Raw genomic sequence first — 21,001 nt, forward strand, 5'->3', positions numbered from 1 at the left:
CTGCTGTTACAACTGGTTTGTTTCTTCGTGTTTGGTAAATCCTCTGTGCAAGGGGCCTTTCTATTTTTGCCCTGCCCCAAGGTGAATCTAATTTTGCTCTTAATTTTAGAATACGCATTCATCTTTTATATTGGTTTATAGATACTTGTTTACATTTGTGTGTGGATATTCTGCTTTTTTTTTTTGCTGTTTTATCAGTGTTCAGCATGGTTTATGCACTGAAATATGTGATGGTTTGCAAAATTCATAAAGTTTCAAATGGATCCAAACAAAGAGACTCCGATTGCTTTCTCATCCTCCCTATGGATTTGATGGGTGGCTGTGTTGGGATGCAACTGTGGAAATATAGTATTGTAAAACTGCCCAATGCCCTCAGTAGACTACAAGCTAATAAAAATTGCTGTTTATATTATAGTAAACTTCTTGGATTGCAAATAAATGCATTTGGTTCAAATATAATTATGATGTCAAGACAACTCCATCAAACTGCTGCATGTCAGCTACATTAGAAAGTTAATAAAAATGCAGTCCCTTTTAAACAAACTGTTCATTGAATCAGTTCCTGAACAGATCCGTTTATTACAGGTCTCTTCTCTTTGTTCAACATCTTACTCTTGCTGGCACTCGAAAGAATCAATGCCAAATACAGACAAAACTAAACTTAAATGGGCAGGTGAATGTTAATATACACTATACACTAGTCTATACACTGATGAATGACAAGTAATGTACCACTGTACCTGTATTCGCTTTATGCTAGTATGTAGAGGATTAATGTAGTAGTATTCAACCTGAAAACTAATCTATTACTGATCAGAAGCAGCCAAAAATAAAAAATAAAGAACATTCTGATAAACTAGTATTTAACATTTCTGTAAAAAAAAACAAGGGATTTCAGTGAACAGTTGTCAGTGATCAATGAACAAAGTGTGGTATGCTGGGCGATTTATTTTCCTTTAAAATAATTACTGGAAATGTCCTATATTAAAACACTGAGCTACTGTAATGCTACTGAATATTGTAATCACGCCAGTATAATCGCTACTGACTGAACCGTAAGGACTACTGCTCAGCCATATTTTGAAAGACTCGATGAAAGATGTACCCATGTCAACCAGTGGAGGGCAGTACAGATTCATTTCCAAACCTTCCACCTTCCTGTGCTCAACTACAATCTCTGACCTTTTCCCAGCGTACTCTAGTAATTTTGAGATTATGAATTTACAAACCACAAATCAAGCCAAAAATAAAGAACATTCTGATAAACTAGTATTTAACATTTCTGTAAAAAAAACAAGGGATTTCAGTGAACAGTTGTCAGTGATCAATGAACAAAGTGTGGTATGCTGGGCGATTTATTTTCCTTTAAAATAATTACTGGAAATGTCCTATATTAAAACACTGAGCTACTGTAATGCTACTGAATATTGTAATCACGCCAGTATAATCGCTACTGACTGAACCGTAAGGACTACTGCTCAGCCATATTTTGAAAGACTCGATGAAAGATGTACCCATGTCAACCAGTGGAGGGCAGTACAGATTCATTTCCAAACCTTCCACCTTCCTGTGCTCAACTACAATCTCTGACCTTTTCCCAGCGTACTCTAGTAATTTTGAGATTATGAATTTACAAACCACAAATCAGTAGCTACTGCAATACTGAACTAGTATATTATAAACAAATAATACCAGCCAAAAGTGTTACTGTACCTGTAATGACTAGCAGGATCTTTTTAATGTTTTTCTTTTCTTTTTGAATTTGCACGTACCACCAGAGGGTACCAGTGTTACAGTCCCCAAAATTGTAATCGCTCTCTCGCTCAAATAATACTTGAAACACAACACAGAATCGTATCTAGTGTTGCCAACAGCTTCCATAGAAAATAATTTTTTTAAGTCCTCATTACAAAATTACCTCTAAACTTTTAATTGTAATGAAAAGAACAGCAAAAACAACAGACATATTTAAGTTTATTAAAATAAAAGCTTTTTAAAAATAGAATTATAATCAACATTTACCCCACAACCTTTCCCGTAGTTTGTGTCCAGTCTTTATATTAATCCAACATAAAATAATAGAAATGATTTCTCAAAAGATACTGTAATGTTACCAATATGAGGTCTTCATCTGTCTTGGAAATGAGTATTTATTTAACTGTAGAAGAGTGAACTATATTCATAGCGCCAGATGATTGCGTTAACAAACAAACTGAAGATTTGTAATCCATTAATTAAATTAAAATTCAGTTTTACTAACTTTCTCAATTTAACACCCATACAACATCTCACAGTCATCGATTTTGTTACTGTGATAATAAATCAGAAAATAGATTGCTTAGCAGACCAAATGGAAATGCAAGGATGGAAAAGAAGGAAGCATAGCCGTTTTGCATCTACTTTTAGTCACCAAATAAACTGTGTATGTTAATCTAGCATTAACCAAAACCCAAGTGATGTGAGAAGAAAACCGGCCTCCACCCCAAATCTACTTTCTAAAAGTGCAAAGAACAGTTTGAAGCATTTATAACGTGTAATGTGAACAAAGCAAGGCTGTGGCGAGAACCATATAACTGAGATCAGATGTCTACTTAACACTGGCAAAGACTTGACAAGATAAATCTACTGGGTTGTAGGAATCAAAGTCTAAATCTATGCGTAATATTGTCAGTATAGTGAGCAAAAACTAAAGGTAGTGGTTAAACAAAGTTCCAGCTCAACCCATGTGAGTGATCGAAGCCTGTGCGGGTAGCTATCCTCCAACCATGGACCTTCTTTATTCCCAGATTCAGTAGCCACACCCGTAAAAGGACTGTAAAGTGCAGTTTCCAGCATCAGGCACATCATATTTTCGCCAATGATTTGATATTGTCCCATTTCTCTGCGTCATATTTTCAGTCCTGACTGCAGTCCACCTCATTTCCATGAACCCAGTAACAGATCTGAGCAAACTTCAGCGGAGTGAAGCGAACAGCCACGTTGTAATCGCGATTCTCGCCGTTGATTTCCAGCCACTGGTGGCCCGAGAAGATCCCAATGACCTTGCGCTCCCAGCGCTCTAATGTATCGTCCCACACGCGTCCGTAAACACCAGAGCCGCTCGCTCCAGGGCGGGCGTCACAGTGCTGGTAGATCAAATCGTTGGACTCGTCCTCCACAGGACAAAAGCGGTACACCAGTTCCCCAGGCCGGTCACTGTCAAATCCAGAGAAGTGGATGCGTTTACCAGCCAAACTGTCTGAGGAGGGTGCCACAGCCAGCCGCATGAAGGGACGCCGGTGAGGCCAGCGCAACTCTAGAAGTGCGTAGTCAAAATCCATGCTGACGTCTTGAGGGCCTTGAATCCAGCCTTTAGGAACCCGTGTGCGTTTAACTCTCACCCAGCGCACCAAGGGTTTCTTCACGGGAGCCTGACCCGGTCTTGTACCGTTAACAGACGGAGGGATTAAAAAGCCCACCCTGAGCTTCCTCGCTCCCTTGACGTAATCCTTCCCATCATGCACGCAGTGGGCTGCGGTCAGGACGTGCTGCTGGGACACCAGAACTCCAGTGCAGCCGGTGGAGATGCGGACGGCTGTGGAGAACGGGTAGTCCAGAAGGAAGTGGTCACCGCGGATGTTAAAGCGCCCGTCTGAACCGTAAATCTGGCGCTTTAGCCGCTTGCGTCTGGGAGTGGTTACTTTGGGCCGCCTGACAGGAAGTTCAGTGTCGTTTTCTTCCAGGTCAACAGTGGTTAAAGTTCGCGAGCCGTCTGCATAAAGAGTTTCGAAAGCTAGGTGCTCTTTATCGGTGTCTTCTCCTTTGTGGAAGCAGCTCTCGTTGCAGTGGGTAGTGAGGTCCAGCTGAGCTTTGGCGCTGAAGCGGGAGCGGGACAGTGGCAGGGTGGCGTGAGGTATCAGCGAGGGGAGGTGGATGTGGGACTGATGGCGAGGTTCTCTCACTGAAACCGAGCTGGGCAGGAGGAGTAGGAACAGCAGGCCAATACAGCAAGGATGGGCCAGACCCAATCTCCGATTAGGCACCATGGCTTATGCAACCTAAATGCAAATACAAAAATATATGCAAGCATGAAATAAAACTCAAGATCCTCCATTTTGCAGATATAAGGCTGAAGAAATTTAATGCTGAGCCTTCAGTCTTAAAAATAGGTTCTTTTATGGTTCCATGCAGAACCTTTAACAAAAGGTTCTATATATAGTGGGAAAAGGTCCTTCACATTATTAACATTTTGCACACTAAAGGCTGGAATACACTTCATGACACAATTTTCAAACACTAGGCATAATAGATGTTTGTCTTTGCAAATGGTTAGAAAAGCACTAGAGAAAAACACGCTACAAGTTTTTCTGAACACAACAAATTTACATTTTCTAGACACATGACACGACAAATCATTCACTGTGTCCCAATACTTCCATACTATATAGTATGTGATAAACAGTTTGCTAAGAGTAGTATTAGAAAAACAGCACTTCTACAGAGTCTCTGGAGTGTGAATTCAGTGAACACTTGAAGCCACACGAGAGGAGTTGTGAATAACGGTGAAGCAACGCAACTAATGCTGGTAGGTCATGTGACAGTCACAACATGACGGATGTAGTACGTCCAAATTTCATTCATACCATATAGAAAGTACTTTTCAATGGTTCTGAAGTAAGTTAACTAAATGTAGTACCTACTTTACAGCTTGTGATTTTGGATAAAAGCATCTAAAAGTTCTAAAATTTACTCAAAATATCAAACATGTTCAGATATCCTCCGAATGGATAGAATCACAGCCTGAAGCTAAAATTCGAAGTGAAATCTGTCAACACAAGTTTGCAGGCTGGTTTTAACTTTCAAAAACTAGCATTGAAAATACATTTACGTTGAGGTAAAAATGTAGGCAAAAGTTGTATAGAATACTTAAGCCTTATGAAAAAAAAATATTTTAAGAACTTTACTGAAAGATTCTTTCAAGAACCCAAAATGGTTCTATGGCATCGCTGCGAAAACGCACTTTTGGAACATTAATTTTTAAGAGTTTTAGTGACATCATTAGTAATCTATAGATAGGTGCAGTGCGTTTTGGTCAGAGTGCTCAATAAAAACATCAGACAACCATCTAAAGGAAATGACCCATAGTGTCTGAAGTAGCCTTAAGATTGAAACAGTTTGATTAAAGATTAAAATCCTCTAAAACTGTGTCAGACATATCCTTACGCCTTTAAAAATAAATGAATTTTACATTTAGCTGACTCGAATCTGTTTAATAATAGCAGTGGTTTTGGATATCACGCTTACACACCCATTGGCCTGTAAAAATGAAGTTTGTTTACTAACTGCTGTCATTTATTATAACCATTTTTCATTTTATGATTGCCAAATTTAAGTTACAGTCTGGGAAAAAAAAGTATCAATGCACGACGCACGTAATAGTCTATAGACATAGGCGTAATACAAATTACTTGACGAGTCCTAGTATAAAGGGACATTATCATCTGCTCCATTCATCATGGACACCCATGTGTGACACCTGGGGAATTCCCTGGACACAACCTGTTTCCCACAGCATCCCTTTGTGCTAAAACCCCCAATCTCGTCTTTTTTGTTGTCTTTCACATCTTGAATGAATGTCCAACCAACCTCATCCACGCCTTGCGTTGTTGGTAAACTCAAGGAAAACAAACTCTGTTTACCTACCTCACTTTCCAATTGCGCCTGTACAAACCAACAACTGCAATACACTTGCTCAAAAGACAGCTAGGCATTCCAATCTACACAAAATGAGCATTTTATGGCAAAACTGCTTTAAATTAATTGTAGTTTTATTTGGAGGCATCGCAATTAAAACGAGTTTAATAATACGTACAAAAAGAGCAGCAGTGCGCCACAGCTTTACGCACACTCTCTGTGACGAAGAAATAATACAGTTGAAAAGAAATTCGTTTTCGGATGATACTTAACTTCAAGCTGCGTTAATAATGACCAAGGCGCGTTTAAATCCAAATCACAGGTTCTTCTCCTGGAAGTTCACAGGGTAACCCAGTCTCCAGGTTTACTCCCATCTCCACTGTGAAGGTTTGTGCTGGAGTGCGTGACAGGTCCGGCAAAAACATACACAATCCTTTTAACGCCTAGTCTTTCTTCAAATACTGATTATTTTCAACGGCACTTATTTCATCACATCAGACAGCATACTTGCCCTCCGTTGAATGGTGTAGTGCAAAGGCAAAACTGAGGTCGTGCAAGCCCAATAACCGAGGCGCGATGTTGCGCCTCCCCGCGTGGTCCTAGTGCCGCCGCCGCGACCGCAGGGATAAAGGCAAAGATGGTGCGTCCAAAAGCAACATCTGTGTGTGAACAGATACTTCGTCAGTACTGCACTTCCTTCTGCTCTCAGTCGTAATTCTTTAAATGTAATGTTAAACCTGTCTGCTAAAAGACGCTATTCTGGGCATGCCTTGGCACACATTAAAATATTCCTTCAGGTGTTATTAAAGGGTTAGTTCACCCAAAAATAAAAATTAGCCTGTGTTTTACTCACCCTGGAAGCATCCTAGGTGTATGCGGCTTTCTTCTTTCAGACGAATCCAATCGGAGTTATATTAAAAATTGTCCTGGCCCCTCCAAGCCTTACAACGGGGGTAAGCGGATGTTCGGTTGTCAACAGTTCAGAAGAAGTGAAATAAATTACACGTATCCATAATAAAACGTCCCTCACACGGCTCCAGGGGGTGAATAAATGCCTCCTGTGACGAATCCATGCGTTTTTGTAAGATAAATATCCATATTTCAAATGTAATAAACATTTTTTTCTCACTTCCGCTGACTGTGGTACGCGGAAGACATGCAGACGGATGACGTAGGACGTAAGCGTTGCGCGCGCCTCTGAGAAATGCAGGAGCAAAGGAAGCAAAGTCTCCTTACTTTAGCAAAGGAAAACCAGTCTCCTCTTGGCTTATATCGAAATCCTCCGACATTTTTCTTTACAAATCCTCGTTTTGTGCTTCTAATTCATGACTGGCGTTTTGCTTTGTTCTCTCTCCGCGCTCGTCACTAATCACGCAACGCCGACGTGCTACGTCATCCGCCGGAACGCCTTCCATATATGACAGAATACTGGAAGTGAGAGAAAGTGTTTATTACGTTTGAAATATGGATATTTATTTTACAAAAACGCATGGATTCGCAACAGGAGCCCTTTATTCACCCCCCGGAGCCGTGTGAGGGACGTTTTATTATGGATGTGCGCACTTTATTTCACGTCTTCTGAACTGTTGACAACCAACACCCGCTTACCCCCAATGAAAGGCTTGAAGGGGCCAGGACAATTTTTAATATAACTCCGATTGGATTCGTCTGAAAGAAAAAAGTCACATACACCTAGGATGCTTTGAGGGTGAGTAAAACACAGGCTAATTTTCCTTTTTGGGTGAACTAACGCTTTAAGCTGTCTATCAAACATAGGCCAGAGTCATGGCAAGCATGTCTTGAGGATACACATTCCTTCTCACTTCAGTTAAATTACACTACATGTACTATGCCACTCAAAGCAAGTTCAAGCGCATGTACATGTGTTTAGGTAACTCTTTTATCATGTATTGCTTATTGTGACTCCTTAAAGCTACCTATAGGTGTAACTAATCTTACCTGTTATGGGATAAAAGGGTTAAAATGACCGATTGTTGCAGGGTTGGTCTTATAGCAGGACACATTCCAGAAATACTTGGGTGTGTTGCAGTCGTTATGGTGTCTTGAGCCATAGTGCAAGCTTGAATATAACCTTCTGACCTTCATCTTCCTCAAGCACTCACACCACTTGCCCTAACCTGCACAAAACACTCAGCTCTTGGTCAAAAGATTGCCATTTCTAACATGCATTGCACAAAACAAGGAGCCTTTAAGCCTAAAATACACAGCTTTAAAAGGTCTTCAATAGTATGCATGCGTGTGTAGGCAAAAAGAGAAGAAAAAAAGTTTCAATTGCCTTTGTTGCTCAAGTGCATAACAAAAAGCGTATCAAATCATATCACTTTTGCTCAACTAAACAAGCCATACAATCAAGTGCCAAAGTATTCTAACCTGCAGCCTCGGAGTAAAAAAGATAATTGTGGGATAAAATTTGAAAAAAGAAAAAGTTACAATGTGAGATATACAGTAAAAATGGCGAGATTCAAAGTCAAATTTCAAGAAGTAAAGGCACAATGCGAGATATAAAGCCACAATTGGGAGATTTTTATCTTGAGGCTTTCAGTTCATGTTAGTGTATTACTATATCTGCTTCATTTACAATACAAGAGAATTTTTCCACAATACCCCAGGGCTGTTCACTCAACCTGCGGTTTTGCACCAGGATAAGGAATGTTTGAAGTCTTGTAGGGGTTCTGGAAGTCTGTAAATGTCTAATACCGTAGCAAAACACTGTTCAGTGATGGTATCATGTACTACATTGAGTGTCACGGTGGGTGAGCGAGATTCTGTTGACGTGTGCTGGCACTGACACGCGGTTCACATTGTTTCCTGCTCCTTTTCTCCAGGTTTTCTTTCAGACACTTCCAGACATATATCTTATTTAACATCACAAGCCACAAGAGACTGAAGTGGATATCATTCTAGCGGACAAGCCACTGATATTTGCTATGCTCTTTCACGGTTAGCGATAAGGGGTTAGGACATTGGAAATGCAGCCCAAAGCTCATTCACTCGACAGGAATCAGCTACTTTGGACAATCCCAAGATCTCTTTACAGTGGGACTCTTGTTCTTGACCTGTCCTGGCTTCATGCCTTGTAGAGGGAGGTGGGGCCATGGGGAGGGGCCTTTAAAAGTGTGTCCATTCCTCCAAAGCTGATCTTTTATCACCTCCAGCTCCAGCTCAAGTCCTGTGCCTCTGTGGCCTTTTCTTTACTCAGCAGGCCGTCTATTTTCAGAACAACTGATTCTTGTCTTCTCTTCTTTAGAGTTTTTTTTTTTAGACAAACAGAAAAGCCTTTTCTACAGCAGCACTGGATAATTTGCAGGAGAGACTTTGATGCTCCAAGTTAATGGAAAAGGGGAAATTCTTCCACTGAAGGATGCAAAACAAGTCAACGAAGAGGACATTGGGTTTCCTTTAAAGACATATACACAACTGTTATGATATAATGCTTCAGTTCAAAGCCACCGTAGTGCATATTTTAAATCAGGATATTGTAGCATTTTTGAGTTGGTGCCGGTGTGTACTGACATACCTTAAAACTTCTGTTAAAACGCTCAAGTCACCAAGCACAAATTAAAGTGAAGCTGACTAAAAACAACACTTTTCTAGCTACATACATTAAGTAGGGTTGGGAACCAAGAACCAGTTATATTAAAAAATACAGTAACTGAATGATATGCATGACAGTTTGGTTCCAGCAGATCCAAGGCTGCATCAAAATAGTCCAAAAGTGTCTCCTGTATTACTGATCAGAATGATATGCACAACACGACCAGTGAAGTCTGATTTTAAAGCAAATGACTCTTAATTCTTTGAAAGAAATCAAAACATACAGCATGTGACCACTAGGGGTGTGCGATAATAACAAAATGATATCTCGACATTTTCTGGAATTTTGTCGATAATTAGACGATATTTTGCTGAGCATGTTATTTTGACAGGTTTAGGACTGCCGTAGACAGCTGACTTCCAAAGCTTTTAATATTCGTCATATTCTGTGAGGTGGTTAGATTGCAGGAGTAACAGAAATGAACTTTTCCACCAAGTTTAAATTGATTTTTTACCTTTTATTATTTTTTTTTTACCTTTACAAGGCCATTTTTCTAACCTTATTAAATGTATACATCATCTTTTGTGTCAAATTCTTAAATTTAATCAATAAATTCAAATAGTAAGACACTATAGGGCTGTTACCAATCAATGGCACAGAATCTGCATCTGAAGTGGTATTTAGATGCATTTACACTGTTTAATGCAGTACATGAATGCATTTAATCTGCAGTTACCCATACATAATGTTTCGATTATTAAAAAAAACAATGAATACTGATATTTGAAATGATTTGGGGGGAAAATGGAAAATATACTTTAGGCAAAACAGGAACTTGTGTCTAAAATATGTCACTTAATATTAACTTCTTGTTTATTGAACTGTTCATCAAATCAATATCACATTTGCAGTCATGCTGATATTTGGAGAAAAACATAATTCTTCATGTAATATTAACTATATCAGAAAATATAAATATGAAAGACATATGAAAGATGTATAGTGGGGATTTTTGCCCCCTTATCTAAAGAACTCTAAATGTGCTTGTGCAGTAGTCTAACCTACATCATGTAGTGTATGCGTGCACTCTCTGCTCTTTGTGTGCTTTTGTTTGGTTTTTGCACTCAATAATGTCAAATCGCACAACAACAACTATGATATTATCATAGACGATATATATCACACACACCTGAAGCTGATTTCTGAGCTAATGATGCTTATTAATGGTTCTTTTTAGACAAAAACATACAGGGCTTTCAGGGAATTTAGAAAAACTTTTATGAGCTGCTTTTATTAGTCAATAAAACACTCCATGACCAGCAAAGTCTGGTTTCTGAGTAAAAGACACTTTTTAGCGAATCACAAACACTCGTCAATTAAATAATGTCCGACTCCATGAACCAAGAACTGATGTATGATTTATGGCCAATGAGACCCAATTAGTGTAATTATTGACATGCTGTTAATACACCAATGTGTATTTAAAGATAAAGACAAAAATAAAGGAATTAATGAAAATATACCACCTATTTTTGTTCTTTTCTTTTCCTGAAACTTACTGCTGAAAAAATCCCAAAACTGTTAAGCAATTGCAGTTGGAACCAGAATCATTCAGTTCTTTATGATTCCCATCTCAATTCTAAGAGATTCACAGATAATGTGTATGGGGGACAGACGATAGCAGACTTTTTGTCTTGAACTGTAAGCTGAGAAGCCACAATAGTTTGAAGAGTATTCAATAACAGTCCTTTTTAAGGGGCCATGCTTTCTTCACTGTACAGGAATAAAGACCAAGACCTATTCAGTGGCACTCCTATTAAATGCACTGTGAATGTATGTATATGAACTCTGTCTTACATACATACAGTAGGTGTCGTTTAGACTAGTGCACAGCTTCCAATCTTTTATTGGGTGTAGAACAGAAGTCCCATTTTCTCCTAACCCTTAATTCCCATTAAACTGAGGCTCAGTGTACAGTAGCCATCCAAGCAAATAAGTATTGTTAACAAGATCAGAGACTCCCTCTGTTATCTTGAATCCATTAATTGACTTTTGGTTCGACCCAGTGATTTGGACTCACAACAGCGGAAAAAGCTTTTCATAACAATAGTCATTGTACTTGACTCACTTCCACAGCATACTGCCAATCAGACCCAAATATGGGGAAAGATTACACATAATGTGTGCATGGACTATTTCTTCAGCAAGACCTTATTTTAAAATAAAAAAAAACATTTAAATATTTTTTACAAACAAGCAACAAAGTTTCTCACTTACAATGAGATGATAAAACTACCTGCATGATAATTATAAAATGGCAAAAATTCTAAACAAATATACACAAAAAATGATGGTGTTGGAAAATTGCTTAGAAATTGATAGTAAATTTTACAAATAATTATAAAGAAACTGAAAGTACTTAAACAAGAAAACATACTCTGATCATCTTTATTTACAACTTAATTTTTTTACAGTAGAAATAAGAAGCTACGAGATTATTTTTTGTGCACAAAGAAAACAAAAATAACGACTTTATTCAACAACTCTTCTCCTCCTCATCCAGTCTCCTGCAACGCGCCGCCATTGGGGACAGAGTATCTTCAGAGTATCAGAGTATTCTCGTAGCTTCGTAAAATTGCGGTTGAACCCCTGATGTCACATGGACTATTTTACCGATGTCCTTGCTACGTTTCTGTACCTGGGAACATTACAGTTGTGTTGCTGTCTATGAAGGGTCAGAGAGCTCTCGGATTGCATCAGAAATTTCTTAATTTGTGTTCTGAAGATGAATGAAGCGCTTGCGGGTTTGGAACGACATGAGGGTGAGAAATTAATGACAGAATTTTCATTTTTGGGTGAACTATCCCTTTAAGCTATATCGCAATTCTTGTCTTTCAGTCCCCAAATTTAATACCTCTTGAAATCATAATTAAAACATTGTTGTACCATTTAAGACTTTTTATGGCCTTAAAATTGATACAACTAAATGTAAAACTTTTTAAGGACCCGCGGAAACCCTGTTTTTTGCTCTTCCATCATGTCTTTTTTAATTGGACCTCATCAATGTGTCAAAGACCAGACGAGGTCCTCGACTGTCCTTTGTGTCTTACTGTTCCCTGTTCCCCTTCAATGGGTCTGACTTCTCCTCGCCCACAGCACAGCTGTCCTGTCCACCTTGACTCTGACCACTACTGTGCTACACAGTGTCTTCTTTCATCTTCTCTAACCTCGTCTGACAAACTCTATCTCTCGCTCTCTCATTCTGTACTCCCCTTCCTCATCTCGCAGGCTTGTTCTCCCCAGGAGCTCCAGAGGGGTATAAATGCAGCTCTGCTTCCCCACAGTATGAGCTCATTCCCAACTTGGCAGCTTGGAGGAGTGAGCGGAAAACTGACACGAAAACACATCATTTGCAAAAACAAGTCGAGGAATGCAGAACAAAATATTCTTATCGCAATAACATTTATAAGGAGCATGTAACTGGCTCCAAGCACCGGGTTGCTCTGTTTTGCTGAAATAAAACATTATTAATAAGGACTTTTCCTAATCCTTTAACAACTTTGTAATGACCAGCTGCTATCATGTTTAAGAGCTCAGTCATACCAATAACTGGAATTAATTTTTGGTCATTAGAAAAGTAATTTAAGATAATTACTATTATAGGCCATGTGCTAAAATGAGATCCAGAGTACTAACTAAATGTAGAAAACTGAGAATGATGTTTCATAATTTGATTAATTTGTCCATTTAGGAACAAAAACAAGGAAAGAGCAACACTGTGACACCCACTGTGCTGACATGGTGGAAATGAAGGCATTATTACCATACTGGAAAATGATTGTTCTCATGGTGAGATATGAAGCCAAGAATAAGAGACATGTTGCTGAACCAACCTGCTGTCTGCAGCAGAAATGTCTTACTTCTTGCAGTCTTACATAAATGTTTCTTTTTTCCCATTACAGTAGCCGTGGAACAAAAAAACACATTTCACCCACCACTTAAAGCAATAGTTCACTCGAAAATGAACATTTTGTCATCATTTACTCTCCTCTATGTCATTCCATCCTGTATTAAGAAATTTACAATCTGCTCTTTTCCACAAAAAACAAAAGTGGGTGGCCATTTATAAGCTTCAAACATGATTTTAAAAAACCTTTAAAGTATTATAATAGTGGTTCAGATGATGTGTACACTATATTCCAAGTCAAAGCATACTTTGAAAAATATCTCATTGTTTTGGCCACTCATTTCTCTCTTTTTTTGGACCCCATTGACTTTCATTATATTGATAAAAGTTAGGCAGACTGTACAATCTGCACTTTTCCATCAAAACCAAAGTGGACGGCCATTTATAAGCTTCAAAAATGATTTTAAAAAAGCACCGTTAAAATATTATAAAAGTGGTTCATATGACTTGTACACTTTAATTCAAGTCAAAACATACTTTGAAAAATGTCTCATTGTTTTGGCCACTAATTTCTCACTCTCTCTTTTTTATGCATACAGGTTTGAAATTATATAAGGGTAAGTAAATGATCATTTCTGATTTTCATGTTCATTCACTGACAAGCTGTCCATCCACTAAACATCTCAAATGGAATTTCCAGTAAAGTATAGACAACTGTTTTGTACACTATCATGCATACCTGAAAACAAACAGACACATGATTATTGATGATGGCATAAAAGCAATTTCTGCTAAACATTAAGCTTGATCCACGTCTGAGAGGAGTTGAGTAAATGATTTAGTCATTCCCAGCAGTGTTCTGAGTGTGAATAGTCATCATGTCAGGACTGGCAGACAGAGACAGCTGAAGAGAGTCTGAAGTGACTGCCTTGCAGATGTTACCACAGAGACACTCCAACACTCATCTGGACACCTGACCTCATGAAAGGACTCCCATAGTAATGGCCACTTTATAGTGCTCCACATCAGCCCTGCACGATTGTGTGCTGTTTTTCAAGTCATTCCGAACAAGAACATTTATATATGCCATAAATATTGCACTGAAACACTGAGAGGTTTTATATCAGCACAGTGAGCTGATTGGAGAATAGACTTCCCGAACAGCTGAGCAAATAGAAAATTCTGCCGTAATCATGGCAGATTAATGCACATATTTGGGATAATAGTCCTCCACTTTGGAGCTTTGGTTTCATTTATGGTTCAGACTATGAGAAGGAGAGGAAGGGAGGATTATAGGAGAAAGGAAAACAAAGAAAGAAAGAATATAAATGAATCTCAGTCTGTCGTTCTCTAAGCCAGTTTCAGTTCACTCAGACGCCCAGAGCAACATCTAAAGAAGACATAATTCAGTCGCACAGAACTGAACTAAAAGAAACGTATGAAATAACACTCCCACGTGGAATAAAATGCCTGCATTAAATATCATCTTCATGTGTTAAACATTAAACCAAATGAAAAGTCTTTAGTAAACTTCTCACATACAGAGTCTTCTGCTTTCCTGACCACATACCTTGAACTGATAACACACTGAAAAGCAATCAGTTGGCCTTACTGCTTTAACACCGAGCTATTGTGGCCATGTGGGGGAAGAGAGCAGAAATCAAGCTGTCTAAACCTGTGTTCAGTTATGACAGACAAACGACCGCAGAAAAAACACAAGTTAAAAAACAGAAAAATCAGCTCGGAGGCTCTCTATAAACAATCCCAAATATTTATGGTGAAGTGCTTAGCACTGCTTCTTTGGCTCTCACATGTGTATTTGCTCTGTAAGCACAGGTGATTATCAAACACTGGCTGCCAGGATCACTGATGTTTTATAAGAAGAGTTCACCCAAAAATAAATATTTGGTCATTATTTACTCATGTTGTTCTGAACTTTTGTGCTGTTTTTATTCATTGTAATTATTTTTATTTAACAAGTATTTAACTTTTTTTAAGATTGAGAAAAAATATTTAAATAATAAATTTAAAATTATTTAAATAAAGTCTGTTCCTTACATCATGTGGCTTCAGAAATCATACAGCAGAAGTTGTATGGATTTGGTGATTTTTTTTATTTTTTTTTGGCATGTTGGTTACTATGAATTACTTAAAAAAAATGTTTTTAAGTAATTCATAGTAACCAACATGCCAAAAAAAAATTTTTTTTTTTATTCCACATTATAACAGCATATGGAAGCTAGTTTCTGCCACATAAACTTTTAAAAAGCAATTGTTTTTCTTTTTATCTCAGACCTTTTTCTTAGAATTGCAAGCTTATATCTTATTGTTGCAAGTTATAAACTTATCAGTTTACATCTGACAATGCAGACCTTTTTTTAAGAATTCTGAGTTTACATCTCACAATTTTTACCTTTTTCTTGAAATTCTGCAGTTAACATCTCATAATTCTTACTTGTTTTTCTGAATTCTGAGTTTACATCTCAATTCTTTTTCCGCCACTAAAAACAGTAATGGCAAATTTATCTCACAATCCTACCTCGCATTTACGATTTTATACCATGAAATGTGAGTTATAAATTCCAAATTGCAAGATATAAACTCAAAATTATATGTGTGTATCGCACAATTGCAATTTTCTCAGAATTGTGAGAAAAAAGCCAGAACTGCAACATACTGTATAAAAAGTCACAGTTACCTTTTTTATCCCATGATAGAAACAAGCTTCCATATTATACAGATTAGAACAACATGAAGGTCAGCAAATAATGACCAAAGTTTCATTTTTGGGTGAACTATCCCTTTAAGTATATGGTGAATTCTCTTTCCCTTTAAGGAGAGAACTAAGCTGAATAGCAAACAGTGTTGTGTTGGGATTTGATAAGAATAACAATAGTAATTTACACGCCAACCATGACAACTGGGAGTGACCGGAGGAGCAAGCTGAAAGCCTCTCGAGGCAGCAGACTCATGTGGATCTGTCTCCACAACTGGATTGTTCTAGAATGACTAACACCACATCCTAGTGCATAAAAGAAAACTGCAATATAAACCGCTGCTCATGATTATAGCGGCCTGCCTGAAATATAAAACAGAGTGTGTGGCCACAATTTCAATTTTCAAAAATATTCCTTTATAAACCACAGATTTACTTTCTAAGCTGTCAGAACGAATGTATATCTATATACACAGCATAAGCTCATGCATAAGCAAGACGACAAAGTAACAAACCGAACAAAGACCTTTTCATCTCCTAGGTTTCAAATGCGATTTCTAATCCAACGCAGAGACACGTTTGAGCCTCCCAATGCATTGCAGTTGTCTGCACGACCGCAGTTTTCCTTCACCACAGCTCAAACTAATTACCAGACGTACTTCACAAGCCAAACAAACTGCAGCCTGCGTTTCGTCTCTGATACTGCGTAATGAGACATTTCCCCTTTGACACTTTACAAGAAAACAAGCAAAACTGCTTTTCCTTGTACTTTCCCTATAGCTCTAATAGGTGTTGTAGAGCACCATCCTTATTTTTTACAACATACATCATTATAGAAATTTTAAACATTCATTCAAAAGGATGCAAAACTATTCAGCTCTGCTACAATGTTTTCTTCTAGCCTGAAGCATTTGGAGCACCAATGCCTGCCAAAATTGTGAAAGGAAAAAAAGAGACAATTGTGGAGAATGGATAGGACAGTTTTACATTTTTTTTAGAGAGAACAAAAACAAAAAAACAGTGAGTCGAATGAAGGGAAGAAAATGTGGCTTCTTTTCCTGCTGCATTCTTTCCTTCATCAGGAATTCACTGAGGTTTTGGCAGGCAGCTTTTATTACTGGAGTCTATCTCCTTTACTTGAAGAAGGACAGACTGTATGGAGAGTGCTGGGATAACTGTGCAGGAGACTGAGCTGTAAATCAACATACAACCTTTCTACTCCGTCTATTCATAAATAACAGCCATTAGACTGGGTCAAAGCCACCTCACACTACTGGTGATAAAAAACAGCTCATAAATAATATTCTCAGATTACACACTGCCATCTCGCTTTTGGTATTTCGATATATTTCGAAGAGCCCTGCCCTGACATGGTTTTTTATCAACTTCTTTTCCAGTCCTGTACAGCGAGCATCTCTCCTCTGGGGCATTATCACCAGCAAGACCAGGCTCATCACAACAGCACTGTTAATGCATGTCAGTGTAGCAGAAGATTTGTGCATGATCTCAAACATTTAGTGTCTGGCCAAAGAAAACATCAGGGGAAAACATCATCCCTGTTCATGACAGCAGGAATTTATCTGAGAGAAGCTTATAAAAACAGAGCGACGGCGCTATAAAAGAATGGATTGTGACAGCGAGTTTGTACCAGCAACAAAACCAACATCCCATCCTCACATTAATCTGCTCAGAGCACCCGCATTTGACACCAGCTCTGTGCTCTATTCAGGACATAAAGTACAGAGAGAAGTTACACTTGCATACAGAGACTATGGGAATAAAGCTCTCTAGGGCCTTCCCATAGTTCACAGCTGAAGTGAGTAAGCTCTTTTCTACACTGCAAAAATGTTTTGTCATGTGGACTAAAATGTGCTTCGAGCGGTAAATCATTTGGCTTATTCTAATAAGAATATTTTATATCACCAAGTAGGTGTCATTTGTAATAGATTTGCTGAAAATGTACTCACCCTCAGGTCATCCAAGATGTATGAGTTTGTTTCTTATTTCGAATAGATTTGGAGAAATTTAGCATTGCATCACTTGCTCACCAATGGATCCTCTGCAGTGAATGGGTGCCGTCAGAATGAGAGTTCAAACAGCTGATAAAAACATCATAATACACAAGTAATCCGCATGACTCTATTCCATCAATTAATGTCTTGTGAAGTGAAAAGCTGTGAAAATCCATCAAGATGTTTTTAACTTCAAATGAGTCCCCTATCCGTAATATTTCTTTCTCCAATAAAAAGGTTGTTTAGTCTGAAACAGGAGACAAATCACAACAGATCAAGAGCTGTTTACAAGCCAAAACAGTCAAAACAATTCTTAACAAATATGTCTGTGGATTTAATGTGAGAGGACAACATGGGATGGACTTTTTTCACTAGAGGAAGATGCAATGCTAAATTTACCCAAATCTTTTCAGGTGAAGAAAAAACTCATCTACATCTGGGATGGCCTGAGGATGAGTGCATTTTCATCAAATATTCATTTTTTAATGAACTATTCTTTAAGTTTAGGTTTCATTCCAGGTTCAAATAGCTATAGCTCATCTGCACATGAAAATTCAGTCATTATTTACTCACCCTCATGTCTGTCTGACCTGTTTTCTGTTGTTGTTGTTTTTTTTATTTTCATTAAACACTACGATAATTTGCAAAATCTAGCTCTTACAATGGCATAGAGACCACATCAATCAGATCCCCCCCCCCAAAAAAATCACAAAAGCAAATAAAAAATGTTATTTGTTCTTTCGTGACATCAAACTTGATGCTTGCGTGTCATATTTCACTTCAGAGCTTCACAGATGGGAAGATTTTCAGCAAATAATGGAAACTGGCTGTTTGCTCTCAAACTTATTCTTCACAGCGATATATTTTAATTCTACAGCTCTGGTGTGTGAAACTTTGATCTAAAATCAGTCCCATGATTTAGTGTTTTAACAGCAATCTGGCCCTGTGGTGCATGAGGTGTTGGATTTTTAAACGCCCCATATGTCATTAACAGCAGACTCACAGCAGCACAAATGGGCCACATATAAGAAATCCAGTTTCTGTTGTGCAATGTTAAAGTTATATGATGCAAAGACGTGCAATAAATGTCCTGCACTGACTTTCTGTTATCCTCTTGTGTATCAAACTTCAGCTCAAGAGCAGGCACAGCTGTAAACAGCGCTCAGACTCTAAGATCAGTCCTGCTGCTTTTTAATTAATAGCATGAGGACTCAGAGACTGAGATGAGATGATGCAGAGACTGGGCTGCAGCTGCGTGTCCTCTTGTTCAACCTCTATCTTTTGTCCGATTGAGCACAAAATCCAGTATCCCAGGAGAGAGCCTAGTCTGTCTATTCTGCCAAGCACAGGCTAATACATCCTCCTTCCCCGGCACATCCCCAACATCGAATTCCCAGAGCCAAAAGTTTGCATGCTGGAGACTAGGAGCGCCGACATCTTTAAACACAAAATCCAGGAGTTTAGATATTATATTGCTGCCAATGCAGTGTCTGTATTTACGATGAAGATCCGGAGTCACGGAGCCAGTCCAGTTCTGAAACCGTTAACTGTCAGTGAGGACCAAATGTGAAGCAGCTGTTATTATGCAATACTTCCTAAATGACCCACAACAATCGCCTCAGGGGGACTGGCACAACCTGGGCAGATTGTAAACCACTGACCTTACAGGTACAATCCCATTTTAAGACTTCCTAAGCCAATCTGCAGTGAAGGTGTCACAGATTTTTCCAGGGTGTTGAGTGAAGAGGACGCTGAAAGCTGTCAAACTCAACTTCTTCCTCCACTGCTGAGGAATAGAAGAAGTTTTTTGTCAGAATAAAGGAAAATTCCAGGTTCAGTGACAGCATTTGTGATATGATGCTGTTAATTACAAAAAATATTTGTAATTCGTAAAAAAATTTCCACTTGCTCATAATTGCCCATATTCGTGTGTAAATATGATTTGAGTGAAAAAAAACCTTTCTAACCTTTTCTGTGCAAAGTTTCAAGTTGATCAACCAGCTACAATGCACTGCAAACCGTAAAACCCTAAAACAAATGTGAAAAATTATGATTTAAACAGCTTTCAATTTTAGATAAAACAGGTTTTAATATAAGAATGAATGTGTCTTTATAAAATTGTAAGCATGTTTGTAAATGATCCAAAAATGGTCATTTACTTCCATTGTAAGTTTCTCACCATAACCTAATTTGTTTTGCATTAAAGAAGAGATAAGTCTTTTTATGGTAATCAACATCATGCTACAAATGCTGACAAATAAGTTGTGTTGAACCAGTTCAACTTGTATTCAATCCGAAATAAAATATTTAATCCTAGTTTTAAATAATCAAAACAAGCTGATATGAATCTACTGTAGTCAAAGCTCACAATATAATAAGCCTGGCAAAAAACTGACAGCACAGCAAGATTTTATACAACAGAATAAACTTCAAAAAGTGTAAAACTTGCAGAGTGGAGCCTGAAGCAAAGTTTGGGAGACCCGGCTGCGGAGTTGATTTATTGCAGGGCGTCTCTGCTCTTTATGTGTCTATAATACAAGGGCTTCCTCTGTGGTTTTTAACAGGCAATTGTAATGGAAGCCAACAGAACAACTGAACACCTGTCTGGGGTTGCACACATCACTTTTAAGGTGTGTGCATTGTACACAAAGGGATAAAGTGAAGGTTGAATTCTATATCCTTGACCTTCACTTCACTTTAGGCTAGCAATTCCTCTAAAAAGCTTGCATGAAACATTAGATTGAACCATGCACTTTTCTCATCTTGGACGCTGATGAACAAGAACTTCTGACATGCTCCTCTAATGAAGTCATGAATGTTCTGCCAGTAAATGATAAAGTGAGCTCAATTTTCCACATCAGTCAGGAGGCTGGTCTGGACAAGTTTCACAGCACCCAACAGAAACCCCAGATGTAGAATAAGCAGTCTCTGTGTGCACACTCAATATAACACGATTAAGAGTGTTGACATTCAGACCAATGAGTGTGGTGTTACTTTTATAGGAACGTTCAACAAACAAACTTACATTTTAGACACAATATTGATAGTATCTTCCTGCTATTTTGCTCAGCCAACGACGTTCCAAATATACTCTAAAAACTGCTGGGTTAAATACAACCCAATTGCTGGGTTTGTCC

At 38.3% G+C, this 21,001-nt stretch overlaps 1 protein-coding gene across 4 annotated transcripts; it reads right to left on the reverse strand.

Annotated features, from left to right (window-relative positions):
• Positions 1 to 1,764: 1,764 nt before the first annotated feature.
• On the reverse strand, positions 1,765 to 20,957 carry LOC107658067 (serine protease 23-like). 4 transcript variants are annotated; one of them, XM_016446475.1, is made up of 3 exons: positions 6,181 to 6,398; positions 5,946 to 6,067; positions 1,766 to 4,037 (listed from the first exon to the last, which is right to left on the reverse strand). In XM_016446475.1, exon 3 carries the CDS (start codon positions 4,023 to 4,025, stop codon positions 2,895 to 2,897), a length of 1,131 nt encoding a protein of 376 aa, XP_016301961.1. In that variant the 5' UTR covers positions 4,026 to 4,037; positions 5,946 to 6,067; positions 6,181 to 6,398; the 3' UTR covers positions 1,766 to 2,894. The 4 variants fall into 4 exon arrangements, with proteins under 4 accessions (XP_016301962.1, XP_016301963.1, XP_016301964.1 ...); XM_016446476.1 differs by lacking the exons at positions 5,946 to 6,067; positions 6,181 to 6,398 and adding an exon at positions 20,890 to 20,957 and having other exon boundaries at positions 1,765 to 4,037; XM_016446477.1 differs by lacking the exons at positions 5,946 to 6,067; positions 6,181 to 6,398 and adding an exon at positions 19,526 to 19,606 and having other exon boundaries at positions 1,765 to 4,037.
• Positions 20,958 to 21,001: the final 44 nt, after the last annotated feature.

Source organism: Sinocyclocheilus anshuiensis, unplaced genomic scaffold (genome assembly GCF_001515605.1).
Source record: "Sinocyclocheilus anshuiensis isolate Anshui unplaced genomic scaffold, SAMN03320099.WGS_v1.1 scaffold227, whole genome shotgun sequence".
Taxonomy (NCBI): Eukaryota; Metazoa; Chordata; class Actinopteri; order Cypriniformes; family Cyprinidae; genus Sinocyclocheilus; species Sinocyclocheilus anshuiensis.

What these genes read in the sequence shown, in the direction of transcription:
- LOC107658067 (XM_016446476.1), bottom strand. Translation starts at nt 4,025, where the DNA reads ATGGTGCCTAATCGGAGATTGGGTCTGGCCCATCCTTGCTGTATTGGC.